This window comes from Triplophysa dalaica, chromosome 19 (genome assembly GCF_015846415.1).
Source record: "Triplophysa dalaica isolate WHDGS20190420 chromosome 19, ASM1584641v1, whole genome shotgun sequence".
Lineage (NCBI taxonomy): Eukaryota > Metazoa > Chordata > Actinopteri > Cypriniformes > Nemacheilidae > Triplophysa > Triplophysa dalaica.
In genome coordinates this window covers 11,627,242-11,654,455 of record NC_079560.1, presented here as the reverse complement: position 1 = coordinate 11,654,455, position 27,214 = coordinate 11,627,242, and the positions used below count along the sequence as shown (strand labels likewise).

Below are 27,214 nucleotides of genomic sequence, written 5' to 3'. Positions count from 1 at the left end.
TTTCAATGAGTATCATTTTGTTTTTTTGTGGTGAGAGGTCTTTTGCGAGCATTGAACCAGAAGCAGTGATGCATAGGAAATACATAACAGATCCTTATAACTGGAAGATAGCACAGAGGTATCAGGAAAACAGAAGAAGCTTCGTGATTTCATTTTTTTATTGACTTACACATTTTTATAAACTTACACTAAGTTTTAACAATGACCTTCGTTGATCTAGTTTAACATAAACTCTTATAAGCTGTTTATGTAAAATGTGCTATGACTAAGGTTTTATTCTACAAACTCAAGTTCAGTAAATTATTCAAAAAATTTAAGTGAACAAAAATAAAGATACATTTCAATAAAAAAATAGCGTTACAATATGTTAGGCACTCTACGAAAGAGGGGTTGGCATACAATATTTATTTTTCAGGAGACTAAAGGTTAGTCTAGTTTAGTCTGTGATTTCACAATACATCGGTCACAAACTGAAAAACAATAAAATTAGGTGTCCAGTCCACCGACCAATATAAAACCATCAGAAGTCAATGTAAGATATTAATGCCACTGTTCATATTCAGTTTCAGGCTCTATCTGATAGATATTGTTCACGGCCATCTCTCTGCTGTACAGGCCAACAGTGCTGCCCGAGTTATTGTAGATGACAGCGTTCTCTGAGTTCTGAGCACTGAGGGATAAACATAACACCAAATCATGAGAGTCATCTCTTAATGTCCCACAATGCCCCAAAACATTAAGTCAAAATACAGTTGATTTAAGCATGATGTTTTTGATCCTGAAATCGAAATTAACCAAATGACTCAAGATTCACTTACATTTCTGCCACTGCTCTGCTCTTCCTCTTTTGCTTCCCTGAAAAGTGAACGTAGATGGTAAAACATTTTTTTTTCAAAATGACAAGACAATAATTTAAATTTACAAAATAAACTGCACTTACATGTCAGAATGACAGCAATTACTATTACACCCAACAATAACAGTAGAACAGGCACAATAATCGCAGATGTGTTCACCTTTAAAAACAAATCAGTATCAGCATATGAAAAATTCCAATGCATCATAACTTATCAGATTTCTGTATTGATAAAATACTCACGCTCTTTTTGTTTACCACCAAGGATTGTTCATGATAGTCAACAACGTTGTCTATTTTATAACCAAAACACAAACATGGTGATCAATCAACATGTATGTATTCCCATATGTACATTTCAATCAAACTAAATAAAAAATGATTTAAGCTATATTAAAAAAACTGCTAAAAATGAAATATGCTTTATTGTACCGTGTGTTGTATTAGAGGGCCACAGCGCAGTAGTGCTGCTTTCTGAAGAACCAAAGATTGTAGAACTCTCTTTTGTTGTGTGAATGTCTAATCGAAAAAAAAATAAAAAATCACAATGTTGTACATTGACTGGCTACCAATAAAAGTGTCTATAAAAGCAGAGATCTTTAATGACTAGATGTCAAATGGGTCTCTGAAATGTAGTTGTCTATTATGAAAAATTTAGAAAATGAGTAAGTGTTGTTCTTCAGTCATTATAGATTCACTGCCGGATTAAAATGATGATACCTGTCGCTGTGTGAGTGCTCTTTGATTCAGTGGTTATAGAGCCTGGGATAGTGGTTATAGAGCCTGGGATAGTGGTTATAGCGCCTGGGATAGTGGTTATAGCGCCTGGTATAGTGGTTATAGCGCCTGGGAAAGTGGTTACAGAGCCTGGTATAGTGGTTACAGCCACAGGTTCTGGTGTGGTCGAAACAGTTGCTTTGAAACAGGATATAAAATGTTGCTTTTTAAGTTAACAGATTTAAAGGAGCAATGGCTGTATCAGAAAATTTCCGATCTGTAGATAGTACTGATCTTATCTGTAATGACTGAATGATGTTAGGTAATGACTTTTCAATACTTTTCACCTTAAAAAGGTAGCCTGTAGGATGATCAATGGAAATTTATGTGAATTTCATCATTCAGCCATAACAGATCCACGAAGACAATGTGAAAACATTACAATTTATACATATCTATACTTATAATACCCTCTGTCATGTCTGAGGTGAATACTGTTGTTTGACGCTCAGAGGTGATGCTGGGCACGGACACTGTTTCCTGTGTTGTTGGAGTAGGTGCTTGGAAGAAAGTGTATTTAAATTTAAAATGTGTTATTGTTTCACTGTAAAATGTATAAGAATTATATTAAAAATAACAGATATATTATTGTAATGTTAATTAAAAATAACTATTACTAAGAGTGATATAATAATGAAAAATCAATTGTATGAATGTAAAGAACTATTAATATTAAAAGTATTATTATCAGTATTTCTAATTGTAATTAAATAATACTTATATATTAATTAAAACATTTATTGATATTGCTAAAATATAAGTATGACACGTAAGGTCATCTGTGATGAATGAATGATGAAAAACGCATACAATTCAGACAAATATCTCAAGAAAATTGACAGTTTTTTGCTGTAGATACTTACCGTCTTTAACAATCAAGTTGACGTTATACGTCTCATCATTAAACCATCCAGGAACATGTATGCGACATCCATATTTGCCAGAGTCTTTTTTCTGGATGTTACTGATCGTCAGAGAAACATCTCCATGCGGGATGTCTCCTGTCAGCTGGTATCTGTGTGACGTTCTCCTTACTACTTTATAACCATCACTTGCTATAATTTCATCACCACATCCCATTTTGGGAATATCTCCTTTCATCCAGCATATGTGACATTTTCCATGATATCGACTGTCATACTTGCATGGCAAAGTTGCCCTTTCACCTTCAAAATACTGTACTAGGACGTCACATTTACACACTGAAAAAGAGAGAAACCGGTAGAGAAAGTAAATATTCATAATATTGTAGTTTAAATGTATATACTTGTTCACTTCAAATGAGATGACAGGTTGTTGTATTTCACAAAACAATAAAAAAACAAAATATTATGAAAAATATAATACAGACAAACAAACAAAAACATTTAAAAATGAATTTGACATTATATATGTCATTCAGTTTTTTCCTGTTTGGTACAAAAGCTCTGTAACTACAATATGATGATTTGAGACTTACTTGACAAGTAAAATATTAACCAGGATGCAAAGATCCATCTGTGAAGATCAGTCATGATGAAATGCTTTCAGTCTCTCTGCAAGCAATGGTGAAGACGACCGTGTTTCTCTCACATTTCAAGGAAGTTGACATGCACATGACCACCACACTTTTTTACCATCTGCTCTCTGGCTTCTTTTTTTTTTAAGTTTCACTTCTACTTGGTACATGGTCAACTTCGAGTAACCTAAACAGATTTGTTCAAACTGAGAGACGCTTTACTGTTAATAGCCGTATTATTAAAACTATAAGCCAACTATTTCATGTTGTTATTTAATCGTAGGCCTAAATCATTGGTGTTCTCGTTTTTATTAAACTTTTTAAAAACAGCTGCATCAGACTCTAGAGGCCACTATTGTACCATGTTGCTTTGTGATTAAACCAGCCAATCATGTTCTTAAAACATTCAAAACTTTATTAAGGCCATGTGGAGTTTGGACAAAGAAACATACAGTAATTGATTTCTGAGAAACGGTTGCGTGACAGGGTTAAGAGGTCTGTATTTAAAAAACATTTCCACTAAAATGACCTCACCCTGGAACACTTACAAGCATTGTGTTCCACTATCTACATTTTACAATAATGTCGCTGTAAATAAGTAATCTCAGATTCATCTAAAAAGTCTGATTATGTTGTAATATGCGGATCAGTTACTATTAAAAATATAACAGTCAGTTTGAAAACAAGCCATACAATTTTCATACATCATACAAGTGCTTCACACAGCCACAATGTGTCATCACTGACTACATCACTCCACATTCATGCTTTGTAACTGCTGGTTTTAGGGGTTTATTCCCCTGCTTCTGCTTTGTTGTATAGAGAGCCGCAGTCCTAAGGGCAGAGCGTTAGATGAATGTGTTAATGCACCGTAAGCAGAACGGTCCATGAGTCATCTCTTTCACTTCCACTTAGCCACAAAGACAAAATCTAAGAGCCAAATTTAACATTGCCTGCAGCCTGTGGATCTGCAGAACTTTCCATCAAACCATATGGAACAATTTGATGCTCTTTTTTTTCCTTGAAGGGTACTAAACATACTGATGCTGAGAAAGAATTTGAATTAATCCAAAACCAGGAATATGTCCAGGTCACAATTCACTTCAAAGTCTAAAGAAAAATATATAATGATATGATACTGTACGGTACAGTACATGATATAGTATGATTCTGTATATGGTGTGATATTATATAGGATACGATATGATTTGATGTATGATATATTATATGCTTTTACATCTTACAGACATCTACAATACATAGTTTGCTCATCTGCAATACGTCTCGGAGATGTCTGCTGTCAGATGTTAATTAGACATCTAGACGACGTCTGTAAGATGTTCATGATTTAGAATGGATGTAAATCTGCTCTTTCTAAGATGTTTAGCAGATGCTTTTACGCAACAGATCTTTAACAGACGTATAACACAGGTTCAGACGTCTCCGAGACGTATTGCAGATTAGCAAACTATGTATTGTAGATGTAAATGCAGACGTCAAATAAAGGTAAGCCAGATGGATTGTGTTATCTGGGAAAGGTGTGTGAGTAGTTTTCAAAGTTAGCTAGTGCTTTGAGAGAGCGGTATAGTTTAGCAGCTCGAGCACCACTCAGCGGCAGAGATCGCATCAACGAAACTTCTCTGTCATTTTCTTAACCAGTGATGGACAAACCTGAAGGCAATCCGTCATTTTGATGGACTACATTAAAGGCGATTTGTAATTAGCCTATTTATCATTTCGTGTCAACAGAACGTGATCGTGAATGGACTGAACGTGAAGGAAGGATGTAGACTATCGCGAAGGGATGTGTGTTTCCTTTCATTAGCTTACTCTCAAATGCCTGCTCAGTTTTTCTAAACGCACATGTGGTGCCGTGTTTACAGAGTTTTTACCTCATAAAATAGCCTCTTTTTGGATAAATAGTAGCTTTCAGTAAGTGGAAAAATGTCTCTGTGTTTTCTCTGTTCAGTGAGTGGCAGAAGCAGCACATGCAGTATATGAATAGCTTTCTTGTGAGTAAAAAACACCTTTTACAGGCACCTGTTATTGTTACTGATTGGATATATGAGCATAAACATTTGCTTATAATTAGATTGTAATTGTAATTTTTATGTCCGACAACAGAAACATTGAATGCATAAATGAAAACTCTAAAATAAAAGTCAAGCGCAACCTCTACTCAGTTGTCTAACAGAGACATTTTTAAAAGCGTCAGCCCTACTGCAAGGACAGTAAGAAGCATAAAGAAATATCAGATTATCAGATAAAATAATGAAATAAATTTGCTTTGATCACGGCCAATATATTGTGCAAGACAAAGACTCTTGTAACAGGCTGCTATGTTTTATGTAAATATTTTGCTTTCTAATAGTAATTTGTTAATTCATTAGACTTTCTCTTCTCTTAATTTGAATACTTGATGTAAATTGTTGTTAAATATAGTTTAATAAAAAATGGTTCTGAGAAATTTTCAAATAGCTCCTGTTATCGATGATCGGTATCGGCCGATACAGCTTTCAGTGATCGAGGATCGGTGATCGATATGATTTATGATACAGTATATGGTATGATATTTGTCATTATTATTGCCTTAATGTGAAAAACAATTAAAAAACAATATTAATTATAGTTATGTAGCTAGATATTTCTATTTTTTATGCATATTCTTGCACTACTATCTTTCTTTTTATTTAAATTAAGATATTCCAAGTGTGTGTACAGGTTTCTATACAATGTGGGGACCAAAATGATTTTAGAAGTCCACCTTCATTGTGGATTCAAATAGATTACAAAACATACTAAATTATGCTTACTTGATAATGTAAAAATGCATGTGTAAAAGCCAGAACGTTTATGGAAAGTCCCCGCAGTGTATAAAAACCAAAATGTGCATTAGAGAGAAAGAGCATCAAATTGTCACACCAAAATAGGCTTAATTTTTTCAAAATATATAATTTTTAAGTATGATTAAAGAACCTGTGATATGTTAAATGTAACTTGGAGAGGTTCCTAGTGAATTTCACCAGAACTACTTATTGTGCTTCTTTATAAGCATTTTGTTTAGAGCTTGAGCATGAAAGCATTGCTAATATACTTACTAAACAGAAATATGATGATTAAACCAGGGATGAAGACAATTGCTCCCACTCTCACTGCATTTATGACAAATGTTTCTATTGTTTCCTAGAAAAACAAAAAGCACAGAGAATGTCTGTGTGTATTATCTAAATTTTAATCATGCACAAAATAGATAAAGCCAATATAAAAACACATACATGTACATAAACACACACATTTCACAAACATGTATACAATGTATACAGTATCTTACAGAAGTGAGTACACCCCTCACATTTTTTAAATATCTGATTATTACAACACTGAAGAAATTAAACTTTGCTACAATGTAAAGTAGTGAGTGAACCGCTTGTATAGCAGTGTGAATTTGCTGTCCCCTCAAAATAACTCAACACACAGCCATTAATGTCTAAACCTTTGAACTAGGTGGGCGATGTATATCGCGATTAATGCTAATTATACATGTCTAAAATCGATTCTGAAATCGATTCTTATAAACAGCTCTTTCGTAAGCAGTAGAAAGTACTGCTCGATCTAAAATTACTACGAGGTCGAGTCATTTATAACGTGCATTTGAAAAAGCAACACTCGTCAAACATCATCACTATAAATTTACTTTATTATCATGAAAATACCTGAAAAGGATTGAAAAACAGCGAAAGAATATGTCCATTGGCATTTCCTAGAACTAATCTTTCTTCTTCTGTATCCCATATTCAGAGTTTCTGCGTGAGGGTGCCCTCTGGGTTTCGGATGTACTGCGTGAGGTGGCTGCCGGCTGTGGCTGTTTGTTTATTTTGATTAAAAAGCTGATTAACGTTCAACCGGATCCTCCCTCCTTCTTTCCTACTTTGAACTGTATTACAGTTCCCTATAGATACTTCACTCGTACTGTGTAGTAGGATGCTATGGGCAACCAATATAATCCTGCCGTGCTACAAGAGGAATGATAAACACCAGTTTACCATGGAGCCAAGGCTCGGGGGTAAAGTATGGAGCAGGGGAACCCTGTGGGCGCGTATGGGGCTAATCTAAGAAGAGGCCCAGACAGTTATTCTTCCCAAAGACAGTGTGTTTGGTGCCAGTGCGGTTGGAAGGAACTGTCAGTCCGGCGACCTAGTGTGAGCCCGCTAACTCTTTCACCTCCATTGACGAGTTATCTCGTCATTTAAAAAAAATGCTTCCCTGCCAAAGACGAGTTTTTAGGGCAATCAGTGTTAGTACTGTTGTACAGCAGGTAGCGCTATTACACACCACTGGGAAAAAGTACAGAATGACCACCTCGAGCACGATGAGACTGGCCATGGATCAGCCTTTCTCATGGGCCTTGGCTTTGGTGAAGCGTAGTGCGAGATCGGTTGCGCACCGCAGCTCTCTGAAAGATGCAGGGTCGGTTCCAGACTCATCCATTCCCGGGATGAGTTTAGCCTAGACTAGACGGTGACACAGGAGTGGATTTTTAAACCTCTCCCATTCCATTCCCTCGTGTGGTGTGAGCCCGCTCTTCCCCAAGCACTTAGATCCTCTACCCTGCTGCTCTTTCCTGACATCTTGGGAGGAAGAAAATGGGAGGGCACATGGGGAAGATACGCTCTCTAAGAAGAAAGCTATCCGTGAGCGCAGAGAGGAGATACTCATGCTCTCACAATGAGAGCATTTCATATCTTTGTGTGCCTCTTCAGCGTGGGATAACCCCAAGCATGAGACGCACTCGCCGTGACCATCAGTGGCATGTAGGAAGACCCACAAGAGTGACAGGGACGACGCGGCATTTGCAACAACTTGCTCGAAAATTAGCTCTTTTAGGACTCAATGGATGGCGGAAGGGGAAAAGACCGGAGCTGCTTACCAGTGCTTGAGAGACAGCGAGGCAGCTGAGCAGGGGTCCAATCCCCTGCAGAGGCTTTTCGACGGAGAAATCAGTCTGAAGTAGCGAAGATAGAGTCGCTGAAGGAGAAGACATCTGAGGACACTGCTGCGATGTGTCTGCTTTTATAGCCATAAGCCTCGCCCAGTTTGGCGGGCTCCATAGCCATAGGTCCGTGCAGATTCGCTGCCATTGGTTCAAAGTTTTACTTTGTACAAACCAATGGCCATGTACTATTCACTGCGTTATTAAAAGCTTTAGTCATCGGAGAAAAGGTGTAAGTGAACTCTCTGAGGATCTGAAAAAAATAAGAAGGAAGGAAGGAAGGAAGCCTCTTCTAAAGAAGATGCAGAAGAAAGCCCGCAAACAGTTTGCTGAAGACAAGCAGACTAATGACATGGATTACTGGAACCATGTCCTGTGGTCTGATGAGACCAAGATAAACGTATTTGGTTCAGAGGGTGTCAAGTGTGTGTGGCGTGTGTGGCGGCAACCAGGTGAGGAGTACACAGACAAGTGTGACTTGCTAACAGTCAAGCAGGGTGGTGGGATTGTCATGGTCTGGGTCTGCATGAGTGCTGCCCGCACTCAGGAGCTACAGTTCATTGAGGGAACCATGAATGCCAACATGTACTGTGACATACTTATGCAGAGCACAATCCCCTCCTTTTGGAGTCTGGGACGCAGGGCAGTATTCCAACATTATAACTACCCAAAAAGAAGCTGATGGTAAAGGTTATGGACTGGCCAAGTATGTCTCCAGACCTAAACCCTATTGAGCATCCATGGGGCATCCTTAAGCGGAAGGTGGAGGAGCACAAGGTCTCTAACATCCACCAGCTCTGTGATGTCGACATGGAGGAGTGGAAGAGTACTCCATTGGAAACCTGTAAACATCTGGTGAACTCAATGCCCAAGAGGGTTAAGGCAGTGCTGGAAAATATTGACACTTTAGGCCCAATTTGGACATTTTCACTTTCTCACTTTTGTTGCCAGTGGTTTAGACATTAATGGCTGTGTGTTGAGTCAAATTTACACTGTTATCTACATTTACAGTGTACACTCACTACTTTACATTGTAGAAAAGTATCATTTCTTCAGTGTTGTGAAAAGATATAATAAAATATTTAAATAAATGTGAGGGGTGTACTCACTTCTTTGAGATACCCTACATATACATAATCCAAGCAAATGCACAACTGCTGCTTTTGCTAATACAATGTATCAGTGCACTACCTCGGTTTGGACCCCGGCAATGGATTTTCCTACGTGGATGTCAGTAACATCTGAAATAAATCAATACATTTGCATTTAGTATATTTAAAACTACTGGATGATATTTCAGCAGTGCTTTCCATGTAATAAGGGTGTTGTCATGGTTATATTTTTACCTGCTGCATTTCTTGTTTCTGATCTAATATATTCTTCAGTAGTAAGTCTGATTGGGTCGAATACAGAGTAGACTGTGTAAAACATAATAGTAAACAAAACAGTAAAGCTGAAGTTATTATAATTCATGTGACCCTGTTTTATCATCAATGCGCTTTATGTTCCTACTTTAAAAGTTAACACTAGCCATAGAAGTGACTGTTAAATGTCTTCAATGATTCGTGACCTATACTTGTAGTGCAGTTGCACTACATTGAAATTGTTAAGTGAATAATTTATTAATGATGAATAAATTAAGTGTCTCCCATTGTTCACTAATTGATTATTTATTTAATAAATAATTTAAATTAATGAATGTCAAGAAAGGAAGATTTCATTAGTGTGTTGTAGGGCTGTGGTTCTCAACTGGTTATGCCTGAGGACCCGGATTTGACATTTTGATAAAGTGGTTACCCAACATAAAAGTGTTTATTATAATAAACAAATATGATATTTGTTTTAAAAAAAATTGGGGTTTCATACAACATTGTACTAACCTGATGCATTTAGTTTAGTTTGTTTGGATGCTCTTTGCTATCCTGTCCTTATGGATGCGGTAAATGATAACACATTTTTGTATTATGGAAGTATTGTTTTTTTATGATGAGTGATATTGTGTTGATTTTGTGTTAAATATATAAAAGGGACAACACTAGGTTGAGTTCAAAGTAACACAAAAAGTTTTGTACATACGTTCAGTTCTGTTTTTTAACATAGTGTATTTAAATCTGATTTACACGTAGGACAGATTTGCAAACCTTGCTTTTCCTGCTTCGCTGTTGTAAGGGCCGATTGTGTGAATCTTTTCGGATCCGGTCCTTATATGCAAGCACAACAAAAATACATCACCACATCTGAGCACAAGAAAATTCACAAAAAGATTAAATTAGTTGTTTACTCACTATTGCTGATGAAGAGATAAACAGTGTTACTAGCATCATTGAAAAGTCCAGGGACCTCGATTCGGCACACATACAGCCCAGCATCCTTCTCCTTAGCGCCCTTGATAGTGAGCGAAACATCCCCTCGTTCAAGCCTACCAGCCAGGCTAAACCTAGGCGTCTCTCTGTAGTCAACTTGCAAACCGTCAGTGGAGATGAGTGTATTCTCACAGGTGAACCATGACTGATCTCTCCCCCAACAAATGTTTAATATACCGTGTCTGTCAATATCATATTTACATGGTAGGGTAATGGTTTCCCCAACCTGTCCGAACACCATTGAAGATATAACGCAGTCTACATCACAAGTAAAGAGAGGTTTCAGCATAGTTCAAAATTGTTTCACCCTCATTTTGCAAAAACTTTTTACACAATATGTCCTGACTTCCAGAAAAAAAACGCTTCATGATACATAAGAGGCTACATATAAAACTAAGTCATGTAAGAAATCATTGTGTATGGAATCATTGTTTCTTCAGTGGTCTTGGTGCAGAAATACAGCACAAGACATGCAGACAACAAGAAAAAGAACACAAGGATCACAGATATGAAATATAAATAGTACTGCACTGCTGAAATAAGCATTATTTTTACTCACCAGATACAAGAACACTTGATGTGATAAGGAATAGAAAAACAACCATTTTCTGTGCTGTCTCACACTTGAAGACACTCATCATTGTGCAAATGGCTCACGCTCTAAAAATACAACTTCTCTTTTCCAAAGAGGCTGTTCAACAGGAGGCATAACTTCAACACGCTCTTGGTCTGCTTCACAGTGCCAGATATTGGCAATTTTCCTTTTAAGTGTAAATTTAAAATATAGAAAATTTTTGAAATTTTGAATAACAGACAATGCTTTAATGCTTTAAATAATTATCAGCAACCCTGCTCATGTAGTTTGTTTGAAAACATAAAGGAAATTATTATTTTAAAATGATTATATAATTTATAATTATAAGTGATTATTCACACAGCTCACGATGCGATACGATTCACTATACTGATCTCACAATGAGATAAATTGAGATGAATAAGAAATGAACAAGTGCCCTTTTATTATTACTCAAATGCTGCTGATTTCTTTGTAAAATTAAAATATATTTCGTCAAATAATAAATTCCAATTCAAATAGAAAATGAATAAAACAAGTCTCTTTAATATAATTAAAATAAGACTTTGTATGTGCTTATTCTAACTTGGATGTTTTTTTTTAGGTATATCCATGTTTTCCACGTTTGCAGTAAACACAGCTGCCCCAGCTGTTCAAAACACCTATCGAGATTCTTTTAACATCTCAACCGACTTAAATCGTCACATATTATAATCAATTTTCAACCGGCTCACGATTAATCTTTATAATTATTAATTCAATTAAAAATTGCCAATTTAAGGTGGGATTTTAGGATGTGGTTAGCAAATTAGACATTTTAAAGTAGTTTTCAAAAGAATAAAGTGTTGTTCGGTGAAGTCTATATTTGCATCCGAATTTCCCCTCGGCGATTAAAAAAAGTATGTTGTATTAAAACTAAATCACTAAGAAGTGGTACAAATATCCACAAGAACTTCCTTTTAAATAGGGTTTTTTTTTTCACATTGAACGTTGCTGACACTGCAGATCTTCACAGGCTATTTCAAGTCTAGACTTGCAAATTTCCTTACGACGGCAGGCTCAGTTATGGTTTGAAAGGTTATGTAACGTTCTGATGGATCTAAGACTTGATATTAATTGCACTATTGTTAGATTTCTTTGGATGTCACAAACATGTTTTTCATTGGCAAAACCTTTTATTCAGCCTCTTCATAGGTTGTACATATGGGATCAATCAATATACTAAAGTTAGAAGTACCGAGTTCTCGTGTTCGAGATGTATGTTTTATTGTAAAATAAGCTCTTAGAGTAATTTTTACAACAGATCCATAATTCAATTTTACCCATAATTCTATATAAAAAAACACTATTTTAAAAGCCCGTAAGAAACTTCTCAGAGAAGCAAATGTGGGATATGGGAATTAATTTTTTTTCAGGTTTTAGAACTACAAACTTAACATATTTATTACATTGGGATCGGAAATTGCTTTAACAAAAAAAAAACGTTACCAGCACTTCTGAACAAAATTAAGGATTAAATTTCCCGCAGTGACTTAAAGATCCCAATACATGTAAATGTCCTACTGAGCCTCAGGAATTCTCTTGCACCTGGGATGTAACGTATTAACGCTCCATTAACCCCTTTTTCTCTCACATTTATGCATTTACCAGATTCTTTATCCAAAGTGACTTTCACAGCATTGAGGTTTTTTACATTTAGTCATTTAGCAGACGCTTTTATCCAGAGCAACTTACAAGTTGGGTAAACAATGGAAGCAATTGGGTCAAACATTAGCATAAGTGCAATAAAAACATGTCTCACATGTTTTTTTTTAGATATTGTAGAAAAGATACAGAAATGATCGGTCAGGTGCTGATGGAATAGATGTGTTTCAGCCGATTCTTAAAGATGGCCACATAAACTGCTGATCTTGTAGCATCATCTATCATTTCTGATATTTGATCACTTCACTTGTGGAAGCGATCCAGAGAAGGTTCGTGAGAGCGAATTTTTTACCTGTTTGGGATGGCACCACAAGACGTCGTTCGTTTGCAGAGAGTAAGGATCTGGCGTGTACATAAGTCTGCATAAGTGAATGAAGTGGTGGTCTTGTAGGCCAGGAGCAGAATATTGAATTTGATGCGAGCGACTATTGAAGCCAACTTAACTTAATGAAGAGAGAAGTGATGTGTGCTCTCTTCGGTTCATCAAAGACCACTCTGGCCGCTGAATTCTGGATCATCTGCAGAGGTTTGGTCATGCAAGCAGGAAGACCAGCTTGTAGCGCATTGCAATAATCCAGTCTGGACAGAACAAGTGCCTGGACTAGGACCTCCGTAGAATGCCATGATATGAAAGGTCTAATTTTCCTGATAATGTAGAGTATGAATCTACAGGACAGAGTGGTGCTGGTAACTTGATTTTACCAACTGCACATTCTCTTAGAATCAAATCCATGACCTTGGTGTTGCAAGCGCCATTATTAACCAGTACAACCTGGACGCAGTCATTTCCTTGTTTTGGAAAAACCTTTTTATAGACCATGTCGCAAGATGTGTCAGAAGCTTTTCCGGTTTCAATTTATTGGTTGAATATATATATGAAATTGTTTTTTATAAATGCACACAAACACAAACAGTGAGGGAAATAATTATTTGATCCCCTGTTTGATTTTGTACATTTTCCTGCTTAAAGAAATGAAGGGTCTATAATTTTTAATGGTAAGTATATTTGATCTGATAGAGACAGAATATTTAAAAATCAGGGAGAAATTATTTTTATAAATTGATTTGCATTTCAGTAAAATGGGAATAATCACAAAACAAAGGGCCCTCAAGCAGCTACACTTATGACACCGAAGGTCTGAATGACATGCGAGTCAAAAATACAGTCTGGGAATGTACAGCGCAAAAAGGCTTGCGCGCCCGGCCACAAAAAGGGGAAAAGCAATGCGGTTTGTATCCAGCGGGAAATCCGCTATGGACCGCAACGGAGCATGAGACTGAGAATGTCACCCACTGCCGTGGGAGGGAGAAGACAGAACCAGCAATTCTCTGGGTAATAATGTCCAATGAGCAAAGCAGAAAATCAGTTTAATAATCCACTTTGAGACAGGTAATGAAAAAGAATCCATTAGACAGACAGGGCAGAGATATTTGGATGAAATCCACTTTGACCGACAGGAGAAACACACCAATCTCCAAGACTAAGAAGCAGTTCCGTGTAAGGCTGGGACACACGGTAGACGGGACATCCCTCCAGAGCCGTCAGATCGACCATCCAGATGGACAGGACACATGCAGCGAGTCTGGATGAAAAAGCGCTGATTAGCATGATACCCAAGACAAGATAAAGCGACCAGTAAGTCACCGGAAATAACAATGACGATCTGACAAAGGACTGTAGAACATAAGGGAATATAAAGGCAAGGAAATCAAAACCCAAACTACAAACAGTTGGGGAGAGAGAAGACGACGACGAGTAATCCAGGTGAGAGTCATAAAGGAGAGAAAAGACACTGATTAGCACAGGTCAGAAGAATTAAACAACAGGGTAATGAGGGGCCGGGGTAATACAAAACTTAAGGGAAAGCACATGGCAGGCTGTAACCCATACCATGCGCTCAACAAGAGACAAAACATTGACACAAGAGAAAACAAAGACACAGACAGGAACCCTGACAAATCATATATAAGTCCTAAAGATGTTCTAAATATTCTGTTGGTTGTACAGTATATTCTAACATTTGCCTGTTTAAAAACTAAAATAGGAAGTGCTTTTGGATAAGTATTTAGATTCTTCAAAATTGTCAAATGTTTTGGAACACTTACTCACTATGTGTTCATATTTTTCAACATTTTATAATAATAATAAATTCATTAAAATGATGAAATGAAACAAAGGGAACCATAGGAATTGTGTCGTAACAATATTAATAATGTAAAACATATGTTTTTTCCTCTTCAGTGCAGTCACCTCTTGACAAGAATATGCAGAAATGTTTTCTTGTCTTTTTGTCAAAGCAGCTTCTTGAGGTCTCACCCTAAAATGCTTTTTAACCCATTTTAAAGGAGTTCCCATCTATTCTGTGCTCTTATTGGCTGTTCTTTCTTCATTATTAAGTCAAAGTCATCCATTATAAAAATGTTTCTTATTAAATAAAATGTTCCTTTTGTAATGAGAAAACATGTATGTTTGTAAAATTATATTTTGTCTACTAAACTAATTTCAGACATTTAAGCATATACCTTCAGATCAAAATATTTCTTTACATAATGAGAAGCATTACACTCGAGTGTCCCAGAACTTTTGTCCGGTATTGTCTGTGACGGGAAAATAGACCACATTTAACTCCCACTTCGACTTGTTCTTACCATTTTAAATTCAAAGACATTGTCTATTTCAGTGATCATAGGCATCACAAAACCTTTTTTTGGGTGGTTATGTGTTTTTATTTTAGTGGTAAGGCTATTTCCTCCAAAAACTGCCATTTTCTTGGCTATAGAGGAAACAACAATATAAAAAGTAATTATGTGATAAATTATTATGACATTTAATCATGATATCAAATAACATTTAAAAATCTGAATGCGCTAACTTACAGCAGTCCATGTGGACCTTCATCATTTTTGTTTGAATGACCCCCAGCAGCATATGGTCATTTAAGAGCTCTCTTTTAATTTCCCGTCTTTGCCAGCAGTTCTGAACAGTGCTCTACCAAACAATTGTAATCATCATTTGCAAGTGTTCATGAATTGCAATCATCATTTAGAGATAATGAAAAGACCATGATTAGAGTGTACATTGTAAGAACCGCTTCTGAAAAATTTAACAATAGAAAGATTTTTTAATCTTTTTGCATTATCTTATAATTTCTCATGGGAATAAAATACACTACCTCTCTCTCTCTTTTCTTAACTGATCTGAAGGTATATGCTTAAATGTCTAAAATGATTTAAGTAGACAAAAATATAATTTTGCAAACACACATGTTTTGAAATGGATGACTGAATAATTAACAGCCAATGAGAGCAAAGAATAGATGGGAACTTCTTTAAAATGGTTTAAAAAGCATTTTAGGGTGAGACCTCAAGAAGCTAATGCTTGATAGAAAGAAAAGAAAACATTTCTGCAAATTTTAATCAAAAGGTAACTGCACGGAAGATGATAAAATACAACATGTTTTCATTTCTTTTCTTTTATTTATTTGTTACAACATAATTCCCATAGTTCCCTTTGTTTTATTTCATAAGTTTTTTTATTTAAAAAAATATGAACACATAAGTGTCCCAAAACCTTTGACTGGTAGTGTACGGACACCAAAATGCTATTCTGTATTGTTGCCATTTCGAGCCAAACCCTAACAAAATGAAAGAATGAAAAAGAATGAAGATTTTTCTTACACTTTCTTAAAATGTTTTATATAACAGCAAAGTCTGAAGCATTTAGTGTAAAAAAAGGCAGACTCTTGGGAATGTGTTGTAATTATATAAAGTAATAAATGCAAGTACACATGTTTACTTCTAATCTCATAGACATTAAATGCTTTATGCACTCTGTTCCTCTGAGAAAACAACTTAGTCAATATTTCTGTGGAAATCGTGAATGCAAGCAGATACTGATGTTTGATTCAATTTAAGATCACTTCTTATCGGTGTTCACTGCGGGTTGAGCACCATCCAGAAGGAAAAAAACTGTTGGATAATTGGACATCCATAAGAACATTCTGTATACCACAGAAGGTTTACTTAACGCTATAAGAACACATGTCGAATGCAGTAGCAGCTTTTATGTGTCACAATCTCATACAGAATAAGACTGTGGTTATGTTTTACATTTTTCTCTTTCAGATGATTTAAGCAAATGGACTGATACAGTATATAACTAATTATCCTGTACTCTTTATTATTCCTGTCTTCTGAGGGCAGCCGATAAGCTGCACCTGTTCACACTCACATCTTTTGCATTCAAGGCTTGTGCTATTGTCTTGTTTCTCATTCAAAAGCGGCATTTCGCACTGTGAAGTACCATAAGCACATGTGAAGAAAAATGCTTTGAATTTGTATCTTGCTTAATGAGGACCTTGACAAAGGACACGCCTACAGTATATTTATATGCCTTTTTTCTATTCTATTTTTGATTTGCCTTGAATTATGAATTACATCCGGGTGGAAGCAGTTTAGAGCTTGAAGGTGAGTTGCACAATAAGGATGAAATTGAGACACTTGGTTGATCCCAGTTTTATTTTAATTTGAGTTGTGTTGCACCCCTTAATTTTAAACATTAAAAAACATCGATTAAAATGTTTACTTATATAACTGAAACCGATTTATATTCACCAGTGTAACTAAAAAGCGACAGAAATAAATAGCTTATGCAGGAACAGGAAAAAACTGCTATTAGCTATCCACCTCATTTTTTTTAATCAATTTTTTTGTCAGACTAAGTTTTATGGATGACAATTGTTACATCGTATGTATTTAAAAACCGGTATGATTCTCACTGCTCAGTTATAAAACCACTTACAATGGGTTATAAACATGCTCTATCCACCTCATTTACTTCCTTTATGTCTTGAGACTTCCGTTTTATTAGCTGGCCAGTGGAAAACAATGGAAGTGTTGAGCACGTTCAAAACACCATTATAACAGCTCTTGTGATTGCTTAATTTTACTACACTGTGTATCAATATACATTATGTTTCCTTACATGTATTTTCCACAGACGCAGCTGCGGAAAAAATCAATAGACCATTTAAAAATTATTTCCAGTTTTTCTGAATTTACTATTTATAGGTATGTGTTTAGGTAAAGTGTTAATTATAGTGGTGGGCCGTTAACGGCGTTAACGCCGTTAACGCAGTGAGACTATTATCGCGCGTTAAAAAAAATGTCGCCGTTAATCTATTCTCAAAGTTGGGTTGGGAGCTGGGTCTATACTACGCAAGCTATGATGACTTTCACCTTGATATTTTAGCGCGGATGTATACCAGCTTAACTGCACTGTACGCGGCGAGAACGAGATTTTTCAACTCGCGTCATTCGCGGAAGCAGAAGCCGGCTCATCATCTCATAAGCAGGGCTTCATTCGCGCGATTCGCGCAGCAAGTAGGTCTATCGCCTCTTTGCATTAACATATAAATCACTCGCGCTTGACACGCCATTCGCGTTTGGTCTGAACACAACATAACGTTACTGTGAAATTACCGCATCAAACGTGACGTGCTAACATGGATGCAGCTATGAAGCCGCCGGGTTTGCTTCAGGGAATATTAATTTTTAAGAAGCTTCCCAATAGAAACATCGACAAGACTAAGGTTGTTTGCACCTTGTGCAATGCGGAATTGGTTTAAAAAAACACTTTCTCTCAACAGGTAGTGGTCTAGCTTTAGTTGAAACCAGTAACTTTATATTGAGATCTAATGTATTATGGCTCCTGTATGACATATCGCTTGTTGCTCCCTCACTCTTTGTAAGTCGCTTTGGATAAAAGCGTCTGCTAAATGACTAAATGTAAATGTACTGTAGGAGCTCTTCCAGTCTCAAGTACCACCTAAACGGAAATCATCCCTTAGCTAATGCGGAAGTAAACACAAGTTCATTTTATTGAACATAATTTAATTTTCATCACCAATTATCATAGTAGAACAGCTTTCTCAAGCAGTTTGTGATGCATTTTGGAAACAGGAGATGAGCCCCTGGTCTAATGCGCCACCTGGCTTGAGAAACCCGTTCTCAAAGACTTACTTTTAGTCATTATTTGGGTAGCACACATATTCTGAATGCCTTCGGCAGAATTCAAATGAGCCATTTTAATCTAGATTAATCTAGATTAATTTTGGAATTAATCTAGATTAATCTAGATTAAAAAAATTAATCTATGCCCACCACTAGTTAATTACATAACAATATATCTCCCAAATTTCAACCAAAAATATTTTTTATATTTCAGCCTGTCCTCCAGGTCAAAACAACTCAAAAGGTCATTATAAACGTAGCTTATTACGAAAACAGTTCACGTTTTAAATTTAAGCGCTCTAGCTATTTAGTTATGAAAACAACCCCATGACGTTTCGTGCAGTCAGGTAAATACGCATTAATTTTTGCCTTTGTAAAAGTAGTAATGATTTAATAACTGTTTGTGGATTCAAGGATATTTTAAGAGCACCTAACTCCAATCTTTCCTGTAGCTCAGTGGTAAGAGCATTGCGTTAACAACGCTGTGGGTTCGATCCCAGGGGATTGCACATACTTAGAAAAAAATGTCACGAGACAGACGAAAGCCCTATTTCCCTTATATGCCTGACATAACTTGGCACCAGATTTGAAAATCTGGTAACACACTGCATAAACCAGAAAACAGCGGATGGGTTTTGTATCTGTATCATGTTTTTTTGTTATTTAATAAATAAATGTGTTAGGTTACTTTGTCAAAATGCCAGAATATGTGTGTATGTGTAATGTAATGTAAATACAGTTATCACGACATTTTGAAATAAAAAACACAATACATGCTAATATTGCAAAATAATATCCCAAACTGTACAATAATATTGATGGTAGGCGCTGCAGTTTTACCTGTAGCTGGTATAGGCCCTTATTTAGTAAACGGCGCTCATGTTTGTATTTGAGAAAGGGACAAACGACACACCAATGTCATATGGGTTGGAGGATATGTTGTTCTATTAGCATTTATTTGCAGAAAATTACAACTGGAGAAACGGGTCAAAATAACAGAAAAGATACTCTGTATTTTTTCAGACCTCAGATATTACAAATTAAACAAGTTTGTGTTCACTTTTAAGCAATACAACACTAATATTTTTACGAAAACTTGTTTTCATGTGTCTTGTCATGCTGTAAGTCTTTCACATTGCTGTCGAATGACACAGTCATTGAGAGTAATTGTTTTGAACTAAGCAGACCTTTTGATATATAATTGTGTCTCATACCCTCGTCCAGCTAGAATCCTAAATGGCACATTGAACTCAATTTACCAGGTTGTTCTTTTGCCCTGAACATTGTGTATTCCTAAAAGCTGTCATGAGCCTGAATTAATCACGCTGTTCCTGGGAATTAACTCTCACTGTGCTTCTGTCACCTTGCCATGAAGAGGTAGTTTAACCATTGATTTGTATCACAAAGGAACCTGTTAGACACGTATATGGACAAAAATCCATCTGACGCTGCAACACACGTTCTGAACTCTCCATCTAGCAGTTTCACTTCTTTCTTGGACGACTTGCATGTTGACCTGTAATGACTCCAGCTTTTATATATTTGTTGGCTGTGTTTTTATAGTAGAAAAATAGATTTTTTCAATTCAACCAATTCAAATGTGACATAAACGATGATGTCATTGACCAATATAACATTTGCAACTCATCTGCCTGGGCCTCGTTGTTCAGATTTCTGATTGCTTAACATGACCTTAATACAATTTACTACAAATAGCCTGGAGGGATGGTGTAGCCTAGTGGTCGAAGGTCTGAAATGGTAACAGAAAGGTTGTAAGTTCAAAACCTTTAAAGGGCAATCCATGAACTACGACGATAATGCCCTTGAGTGAGGCATCTCATCCCCAAAACGCTCCAGAACAAACGTTGTAAATGATCATCAGTGTAGTATGTAAACAGCAAGTCCCCTCGGGTAAAACTGAAATAATACAGACGATTATTTTCCCATATTTTAGCAGAGACATCTCATTAAATTTGTTATAAGATTATAGAGCCATGATGCGCCAATATAATCTCACAGCAATTCATATATATTTGACGAGATAGCTCCTTCGTATAACTTCATATAAGTCACATCCTTCCTTTGTGTACATGTTAGTACAATTTGCTTTTACACTGTGTTGTTTTTGTGTCATTCATATGAATCACATAATATGAATAAGCCACCTTGTAAAAGAATTGCGAACTTCCATGACATCAGTGGTGTAGTCTAGTTTTTTGTAGTAAGAATACTCCGATTTTTCCCAGATCGACAATCCATGAGACCACACTCAAAAATTCCTAGAGTATGATTCTACATGTAATCAAGAGCATTCTAAAAGATTTTTTGCAAGCAAGATTTCAATAGCCAATGACAGCTGGGGGGACTTGCTGTTCTTTTGATCACTGTCTCTCAGCCAGTTAAGAGTTACATTTAGCCATAGATGTTATATGTGCACAATCCCTAAAGCACATGGTTTATCAGCTGGCAATTTTTTTCAATGCACATTTGTGATCCATGTGAAAATCCAGCTATAAAGTCATTAATTTGTGATGTACTACATTAACCCACCCTGCTAAAAAATACAAAACCATTACATAAATTCTAGTGGTTTTCATCAAAATACCATTATAAAAAACAAAAAATTATATTACAGATAATAAATTGTCTTTAAAGGGCCGCAATCCCAGGTGTTTTCTGCAATGAAAAAATAGTCAGAGGTATCCCCAGAATGTGTTTTTCAAGTTCCACTCATCACGTATCTTTTATTACAAGATGTTGAACATGGCCATTTGTGGCTGCAATGGACAACGTGCCGTTTTTGTGTGTGTCTCTTTATATGCAAATGAACTTCTGCTCCCCTGCCCGTATGCAAAATAGGAGGTAGAGCGCCTACACATGTGCTTTGGATGACATCACGACAAGCAATATGGCGGAAAGTGCTATTACGTCTGTGTAGTAGAGTAGGCGGGGCGGGGCGGGGCGAGACCGTGGTTCGAGTCCGGTGAGTCATTGTGAATGAGCTCCAGCTGTGCGCACACCGGGCTCGAATCACGTAGGAGAATGGGAGCATATAAAAGGAACGAGCGACCAGACCGTCATAGAGAGAGGAACGGGCCCGAACACATGTTAAGTTTATATTTATGTTCTTGTGTTTTGTATTTATGTTTTGTTCGCCGGCGGTCGTACGTGAGGGGCCGCCGGCTGTTATTATTTGTATTAAATCTTTGTTTAAATGTCTTCCGGTTCCCGACTCCTTCCTTCCCTTTTATGAACCTTATTACAGTCTGTAATGCCATTTCCAACCAAACCACACACTAACTGCAATAACAATCACCTTAATGCCTTGTTCATGAATACGAATTAAATGGAAAGGACAGAAACATAGATAGAACAACATATGCTGACCATTTGCTTTATGAAATGTTGGCCATTGATGATTAATCATGTGCATGCATATCATTAAAGCCATAAACACGGATACAGGCATACATATGCTATCAGAGAATGCTATCAGAGTATATGTCAGACAGGAGTGTTAAGATCAGCAACCAGGTGTTATTACGTTGTGAGTAGCAATTTCCGCGTAACCTCATTGTTTTACAAATGCGCTCTCTGTTTCTATCCGCTCTTAGTATTGTCGCACTTAGGACATATGAGAAAATACTGAACTCACCGAGAAAGACACTGCTATAACTTTCTTTCATTGGAATGAACAAGGTTTTCAGAAAGTATGTATGTCGGTCACAAGTTTTACCACTAACGTTACGACACAACACCTGTCTTTGAACCAATGTTAAGTCTCAGGATTAGCTGCGAACATGTAAACAACAGTCTCTAACATGGTACACATATTATTTAATAAAGGTGTATCTTCCAGAGATGAAGTGGGAGCCGGAGATACATTGCGGAGACCTGAGCTTGGTCTTCCGGATGCTGGGCCACCAGGTACGGGAGCTTCGATTTTTCAACCTTTTCGACTACCTGGAGCTCTAGCTCCAGACTTAGGGGTCGCATCGACTCGACCTTCAACAAGTCCTGGCTGAATGTTGGTTCGTCCATCCGAAAACAGTGCTTTTCTCTGGATGCAGAGTTCTCCGCGACATTGACATTGATTGTTAACTATAAAAATTAACAATGAACATTTGTGCAGTTTTATGAAGCACCCGTTGCACTTATAGATTGCTGGCAGTGTCTCTTGCCTGACTTCCACAAGGCTGGCCAGGAATTCTCATTTCTTATCATCTAAAACAATTATGAACATAGTAGTAGAAGTTTTCTCTCCCTTTCGCCTTCATTTAATAATTCACCACACAAATTTTTGTGAAGTTGGCTAGTTAGATACAATTTAATATGCCAACAATTCCCTAACAGTAATGTAAATGATGACAAATATGCTAATTTTATTAACATTTTACATTTTATGCATTTGGCAGACGCTTTTATCCAAAGCAACTTACATTGCATGATACAGTTGTTTCTAAATATGTGCAAACCCTGGGATCGAACCCATACCCTTGCCATGCTCTTACCACTGAGCTACAGGGAAACATACGCAGTAGTTTTAAAAGTGGGCTTAAGTTATCAGCAGAAAGTATCATACACCGATTGTGACCCCGGGACGCTATCAAGACTGAGGGGGACCCAGTTTACAGCGTAGTATGAGCCTCGTTGGGCTCCTTTTCTGTAACACGTGCTACAGCTGCAGCATCACCCGAAGCGGCAGAATAGCTTCGGGGGCAGGCTTACGAAAACGCTGAAAGTGTTTTTAACCTTTAAAACTTTTCAGTGTTTTTAGTTAATTTTACTTGAGTAAAAGTATGCAGTTTAAAAAACATAAACATTTATTTAGTGGAGTAAAAGTATAATATATGCTTTATAAAAAAAATCTGATAAAGTATGTATATTTGAAAATAAAAAAATTAGAGTAAACTCTCACATATAATCATATATATTTTAAATCTATTATATTTTTGATGCATTATATTATTATTAGGGCTGTCAAAAGATTAATCGCGATTAATCGTGTCCAGAATAAAAGTTTGTGTTTACATAATATATATCTGGGGCTGTGCAAAATTATTTGGTATTTATTAACACATACACATCCATGCATATATTTAAGAAAAATCTAAAAATTGTTAAACATTTATATATAATTTCAATTGTTGGTAAATATAAAAAAACACATGTAAATATTTCCTAATTATGTATATATGTGTATGTGTTTATATTTATAAATACAAAATGAATATGCACTGTACATAGACATATATTATGTAAACACAAACTTTTATTCTGGATGCGATTAATCCCTATTTATCTTTTGACAGCCCTAATTATTATATTCATTATTAGTTTTAGCGTATCGGTATTATTATTCCTTATTGTTTAGTTTAATGTCAGTGATGTGCCTATGGCTGAATTTTCAGGGGGTTTTGTTCTCTGGCATTAATAATTGTATTCTGGATCTTAACATCAAGTGCTAGAAAGTGTGACCGGCACTCACATAAAAAAGTGCCAATTATCAATTCCCGCAAATGCTGCATAATGTCTCTCTGTGGATAACTGGCCACAGCATTTGTGCGGCTGAACTTGGAGACATGACAACCTGAAGCAGGCTGATAAGCTGCGCTGACAGTTATTGTGACATCGTGAATCCTGCCATAAAACAGCTTTTCTAGTTCTTTCTAGAAAAATCTGATAAAGATTAATTCTGGTGTTGATGTGTGAAACCAATAACTGAATGAGCGTCTATGGTCAGTTTGGGAAATTGGAAAATGTGGTATGGATCATGCTTGGTGGATACACCAAGTATGCGGTTTAAGTTTGCTTGAAGTGGATACATTTGTTATTCGGTTCAAAGAGACGCGTGTTGCAATGATGATTTTTTTAGTGTAAATTAGATTAGCAGCTTGGAGTGATCATAACTACTGATAGATCACAGCCAAAGATCAAACACAGAGAATCATTACCATGTTTGTGGATAATCATAGTGGGTGATATAAGATGCTTTTTGTTTCCACCTGTGATGAGGTCCTCACTTCATCAGAGCACTGTTACAGATGGATTAAGCCCAGCTGAGGGTACTTCTCAGGCTGGCCACCTCCTTTATCTGCTTACCATGACTGCAGAGTGAAGAGAGCTCCTTTTTGTCTGCCTTTGCTGAAGATATGACAGTGTGCCAAAGACTTGTACCCGCACGCACAGGAAACAGATAACTGAGGGACAAAACCCAAGGTGCCACCAGAGCCGGCGCCAGCGGAGCACTGAAGAGAGGGCGTATGAAATATGAGAGGGGTCAATCATGTAATACATGGTAATCCAAGCTAGAAAATACATGAGAGGTTCCTAATTTATGTCATGTAGTAATCAAACATGTCCCTGCTACAATCACAAGTAATAAACCTAGTGAGAATTTTTTAGACGACAAAGCACGTTTGTCTTTTAATCTTACAACATAAAATGAAAACATAGCTTAGATCATATATATATTAATACATTTATTGCATAACAGAAATAAACAGGTCTAGTTGGATCTCATAAATATAATTGAAAAGTTTGAGAAGAACACAGGAATAAGAATTATAACACGGTTATTATAAATCTCCTTTTTCTGGTGGAACGTTGTTATTGCTGCTCTTTCCAAATAGCCATGAACGTTTTGCTAAAACCAGCGGTTGTAAACACAGAGTCACTTCCACGAAATTTCCGACAGGGATCTGTTTTCTCTCTCAAGCCATTCTCTATCTTTGTACCAAATTACTGAAAATAATCGCTTACAGTTAGTCTTATGTTGTTGTTTTTTTGGAAACTGTTTGAGATGAACCTGGGCTGGCTCTTTGCCAAGGTCCTCTAGCACACTTAACGGTGACGGCAAGTCGTCGTTACTTTTGCCGGGCGGAGTGACAGTGGTGAGTGGCGTAGACGCGCTTAGGTCGTTGTCCACGCTGGATACTCTCGGTTCTTTTTTTTTATTCAGTTTCGAATGTCTTATGAATTATGAAATGTGTGCTTTCCATACGTAATGGTTTGAGCGCACTATATGAAACAACCAATCAAAATGTGACTTTACCAAACACAATGTCCTTAACTAAGTATTAATTTGTATTCTAAAATTCACAGTAGAAATTCAATACAATTCACAAATTAAATTTATAAATAAGATGTTAAAAAATCTCATATTCAAATTAATTTGGTTTGAGGGGGCGGGTTAATCCCAGCGAGTGGCACCGGCCCTGGGTGCCACTATTGGAAGGAGGGAGTTGAGGCAGTAAGTGTGGAATCATAGAATATAATTTGAAAATGCTCACTATGAACTCAGTGTAATTGGGTTGTATAGTATGTTAAAAAACATACAGTTCAATAGGTCATTCGAATGATGTATTAGAGGTCTCTGAGCGTTGATTTTACAGAGTGGGCTCCAGCTGCAGCCTGTGGGATATTTATAGGGATTTTATAGCTCGTAGTGATTTGTTACTGATGGCTGAGTTGTTTTTGTACAGCCATTGTATGCCCGGCCAGTCTGTATCTGACTCACATACAGTCGTTTATCATGAGTCAAGAGACCGAGCAGAACATGTGACTCATTTCATCACAGGAGAGGGTGTGACATTCCATCTACAGGCTTATGGATTCATCTTCTTTATTCTCTTTGGTGAAAGAAATCCTGTGGGAGATGATACAACATGAAATCAAATTTAGTTATACACGTTCATTGATGTATTGTGTATGTGAAGAAAAAAGACATTCAACAATGTTCCTGTCGTCATGTTTTGTTTTGTCAGCCACGTCCCTCTATCCACCTTTTATAGAAAGATTATTTTTTGAATGAGCCAATACTGAGCCAGTTCTGGCCTATATTTTTTACCATGTAAAAGTTATTTTAAATAATTATTTTTGGTGAACATTGGTGAAGTTATGGATTTGAGAGGATAGCGTTATTGGTCATTATCTCAAATGAAAAATATGTACAAGTAATTATCACAAAGTAAACATATTTTACACAGTATACAGTCTCTACAACATGTCTCATATAGAATTTATTATACGCTAAAATTTCAAGGCCGCACACACACTGCTTGTTACCCATGACAGGATAATATTTCAAGGGAGGTAATATTTGGGCAGGATCTGTTTTGCCCACCTGCCTGCATTCTACCCCCTCAAACTTATACATTGATGCATATAGTTAAAAACAACTAGTGTTATGCATGCTACACTGTATGTCTCTCGTAGAATTTCTTCAAATTTACATATTAATTTGCAGGATCTGTTTTGCCGACCTGCCAGGATTCTACCCCCCTCAAACGTTGATGCAAATATAGTCAAAAACAACACTGTATGTCTCATGAAGCAGTTAATTATACTGTAATGGCATGGATAGTTAAATATTTCAAGGCCACACACACACTACATGTTACATGTGACAGGGTAATATATAAAGGGGGGTAACATTAGG

The 27,214-nt window shown here is 36.6% G+C and overlaps 2 protein-coding genes across 5 annotated transcripts; both read right to left on the bottom strand.

Moving 5' to 3' along the window:
- Positions 1–140: 140 nt before the first annotated feature.
- havcr1 (hepatitis A virus cellular receptor 1) lies at positions 141–3,228 on the bottom strand. 3 transcript variants are annotated; one of them, XM_056732131.1, is made up of 9 exons: positions 3,093–3,225; positions 2,497–2,835; positions 2,044–2,133; positions 1,577–1,771; positions 1,289–1,375; positions 1,100–1,149; positions 941–1,016; positions 819–855; positions 141–670 (listed from the first exon to the last, which is right to left on the bottom strand). In XM_056732131.1, exons 1-9 carry the CDS (start codon positions 3,145–3,147, stop codon positions 541–543), a joined length of 1,059 nt encoding a protein of 352 aa, XP_056588109.1. In that variant the 5' UTR covers positions 3,148–3,225; the 3' UTR covers positions 141–540. The 3 variants fall into 3 exon arrangements, with proteins under 3 accessions (XP_056588109.1, XP_056588110.1, XP_056588111.1); XM_056732132.1 differs by lacking the exon at positions 1,577–1,771 and having other exon boundaries at positions 3,093–3,228; XM_056732133.1 differs by lacking the exons at positions 1,577–1,771; positions 2,044–2,133 and having other exon boundaries at positions 3,093–3,228.
- A 79-nt stretch (positions 3,229–3,307) lies between these two features.
- havcr2 (hepatitis A virus cellular receptor 2) lies at positions 3,308–11,127 on the bottom strand. Of its 2 annotated transcripts, XM_056732134.1 has the most exons (7): positions 11,044–11,127; positions 10,407–10,742; positions 10,263–10,322; positions 9,468–9,539; positions 9,313–9,362; positions 6,230–6,314; positions 3,308–3,965 (listed from the first exon to the last, which is right to left on the bottom strand). In XM_056732134.1, the coding sequence occupies exons 1-7, from the start codon at positions 11,123–11,125 to the stop codon at positions 3,916–3,918; spliced, it is 735 nt and encodes a 244-aa protein (XP_056588112.1). In that variant the 5' UTR covers positions 11,126–11,127; the 3' UTR covers positions 3,308–3,915. The 2 variants fall into 2 exon arrangements, with proteins under 2 accessions (XP_056588112.1, XP_056588113.1); XM_056732135.1 differs by lacking the exon at positions 9,468–9,539.
- Between the last annotated feature and the right edge of the window lie 16,087 nt (positions 11,128–27,214).